At 35.6% G+C, this 2,454-nt stretch overlaps 1 protein-coding gene across 1 annotated transcript; it reads left to right on the top strand.

Moving 5' to 3' along the window:
• Positions 1-325: 325 nt before the first annotated feature.
• LOC107148568 (coenzyme Q-binding protein COQ10 homolog B, mitochondrial) lies at positions 326-1,477 on the top strand. The gene has a single exon (XM_015493251.2). It carries the CDS (start codon positions 354-356, stop codon positions 1,074-1,076), a length of 723 nt encoding a protein of 240 aa, XP_015348737.1. The 5' UTR covers positions 326-353; the 3' UTR covers positions 1,077-1,477.
• Positions 1,478-2,454: the final 977 nt, after the last annotated feature.

The following is a 2,454-nucleotide window of genomic DNA, read 5'->3' as shown; positions in this document are numbered from 1 at the left end:
AAACAGTAGACACATGAAAGAAATGCTCAAATCACTAATCACTAGGAAAATACAAATCAAATCATCAAGGAGATAGTACCTATCAGGATAGCAGCTATAAAAATTAAAACAAGGCTAGCAGGTATAGCTTAGTGGTAGAGCATGTGGTTAGCATTCATAAGGTTCTAGACTCAATCTCCAGAACCACAAACAAAACAAAACAGAAAGTAACAAATGTTGTAAGACTGGAGAATTTGGAACACTTGTACATATGATGAAAAGGATAAAAGGATACAGCTGCTATGGAAAACAGTATACTGTGGGCAAAAATTAAAGATAGAGCGGTGTTTGCGACCGGCTTCGGAGAGACGATCATGGCAGCTCGAGCCGGTCAGAAGGCCTTTACAAGGGTAGTCTCGGAGTGCCGTCCGAGGTTGGGGACGTCAGCCGCAGTCCCAGCGCAAGGGTCAGCGCGGAATAGTAGATATTTAGCTTCCTGTGGTATACTGATGAGCAGAACTCTTCCATTACATAACTCAGTTTTGCCTAAGGAGATATATTCAAGAACTTTCTTCAAAATTGCTTCACCCTTAATAAACAAAAGAAAAGAATATTCAGAGAGAAGAATTATAGGATATTCGATGCAGGAAATGTATGATGTAGTATCAGAAATGGAGGATTACAAGCATTTCGTTCCTTGGTGCAAAAAATCAGATATAATATCAAAGAGATCTGGATATTGTAAAACACGATTAGAAATTGGATTTCCACCTGTGCTGGAGCGATACACATCAGTAGTAACCTTGGTGAAACCACATTTGGTAAAGGCATCCTGTACTGATGGGAAACTTTTCAATCATTTGGAGACCATTTGGCGTTTTAGCCCAGGTCTTCCTGGCTACCCAAGAACTTGTACCTTGGATTTTTCAATTTCTTTTGAATTCCGCTCGCTTCTACACTCGCAGCTTGCTACTCTGTTTTTTGATGAAGTTGTAAAACAGATGGTAGCTGCCTTTGAAAGAAGAGCATGTAAGCTGTATGGTCCAGAAACAAGTATACCTCGGGAATTAATGTTTCATGAAGTTCACCACACATAAAGAAAAAAAAGAACTGGTGTCACCTACTTTTAATTTTAGTTCACTTTTAGGAAGTGCTTTCATGGTTTATTTTCAGAAGTCAGAAAGCATTTGCTAAACCCAACTTTGATTATAAACCTGCTCCATTGAAAATTTGCACATAGAATATGGACCCACTTGTACATAGAATTATTTTTTCAATCAAGTATAATTTAAAGTAATGTGTACATCAGCAGGTTCTGCATTTATAATAATGGGATGTCATCATTATTGCCAGAATATTGACATTACTCTTCTGTATGGAAGTTGAAAGTGTAAATTTAATTCTTTTAATTATCACCTTACTTGAAAGAGATTAGTTGAGAATACTCCCTCTGTGGAGCACTTCAATATATATTAAACATATCATGTTTAAGTTATTATATTCAGAGTGTTTGTAACTTATTGCTATAGGGCCTGCCATATGACCATTTGAGTAATCATCATATATTCAAAGTGAAAAACTTTGATTGTTCATATGGGTAGTAGTTGATAATTCACTGTTATTGTGAGATTAGCTCCCAGGTAAACACTGAAGGTGTTTGTTTGGTTTTGTTGTTTTGTTTTGTTTTGTTTTGTTTGGGTAAGTGGTCCAGAGCTTTATGATACTGAGTAGTAGTTTGCAGCCTTCTCCCAGGTTCTGTGTCTACTCTTTCAATAATGCTAATCACGTGTTAAATTCTGTCTACCACAGTAAGCAACAGATGAAAATAAGTTGGTTGGTATATCTCCAGCACTTTGCATCCCTGTTTTCTATTTATTGCATGTATTCACTTTCAGTAATATATTCCAAACATATTTTTTTAACAAATCAATATAAGAACTGAAGTAGTAACTTAATAAAGTTAATTTGTCTAAAAAAAAAAAATTAAAGATAGAATAACCATATGATTCAGCAGTTATATTTCTGGGTATATAACCAAGAGAATTTAAAGCAGAGCATCAAAGGAATATTTATACACCTATGTTTGTAGCAGCATTATTCACGATAACTAAAACATGAAAGTAACTCAAGTATCCATTGACAGATGAATGGATAAGCTACCTTACCTTGGGCCCAGAGCAATAGAATTGAACTACCTCAGACTAAACCTCTGAACCTTGAGTCAAAATAACCTTTTCCTCCCCTAAGTTGTTCTTGTCAAGTATTTTGGTCACAGTGATAAAAAGCTGACTAATAACATGCTGTTAGGGAGATGGATGATTGTACAGAGATGGTGATGGTCACACATTACAGATATATTTAATATCACTGAGCTGTACACTTAGAAAGCTGTACATGGGAGCTGTCCATCTTTCTATGGTTAAGATGGGAAATTTTATGATATATGCTTTTATCACAAAACAATTTGAAAATTAG

The sequence above is a fragment of the Marmota marmota genome, unplaced genomic scaffold, assembly GCF_001458135.2.
Source record: "Marmota marmota marmota unplaced genomic scaffold, marMar, whole genome shotgun sequence".
In the NCBI taxonomy this organism is placed as follows: domain Eukaryota; kingdom Metazoa; phylum Chordata; class Mammalia; order Rodentia; family Sciuridae; genus Marmota; species Marmota marmota.
This window is presented reverse-complemented; position numbering and strand designations above follow the sequence as displayed.

What these genes read in the sequence shown, in the direction of transcription:
- LOC107148568 (XM_015493251.2), top strand. Translation starts at nt 354, where the DNA reads ATGGCAGCTCGAGCCGGTCAGAAGGCCTTTACAAGGGTAGTCTCGGAG.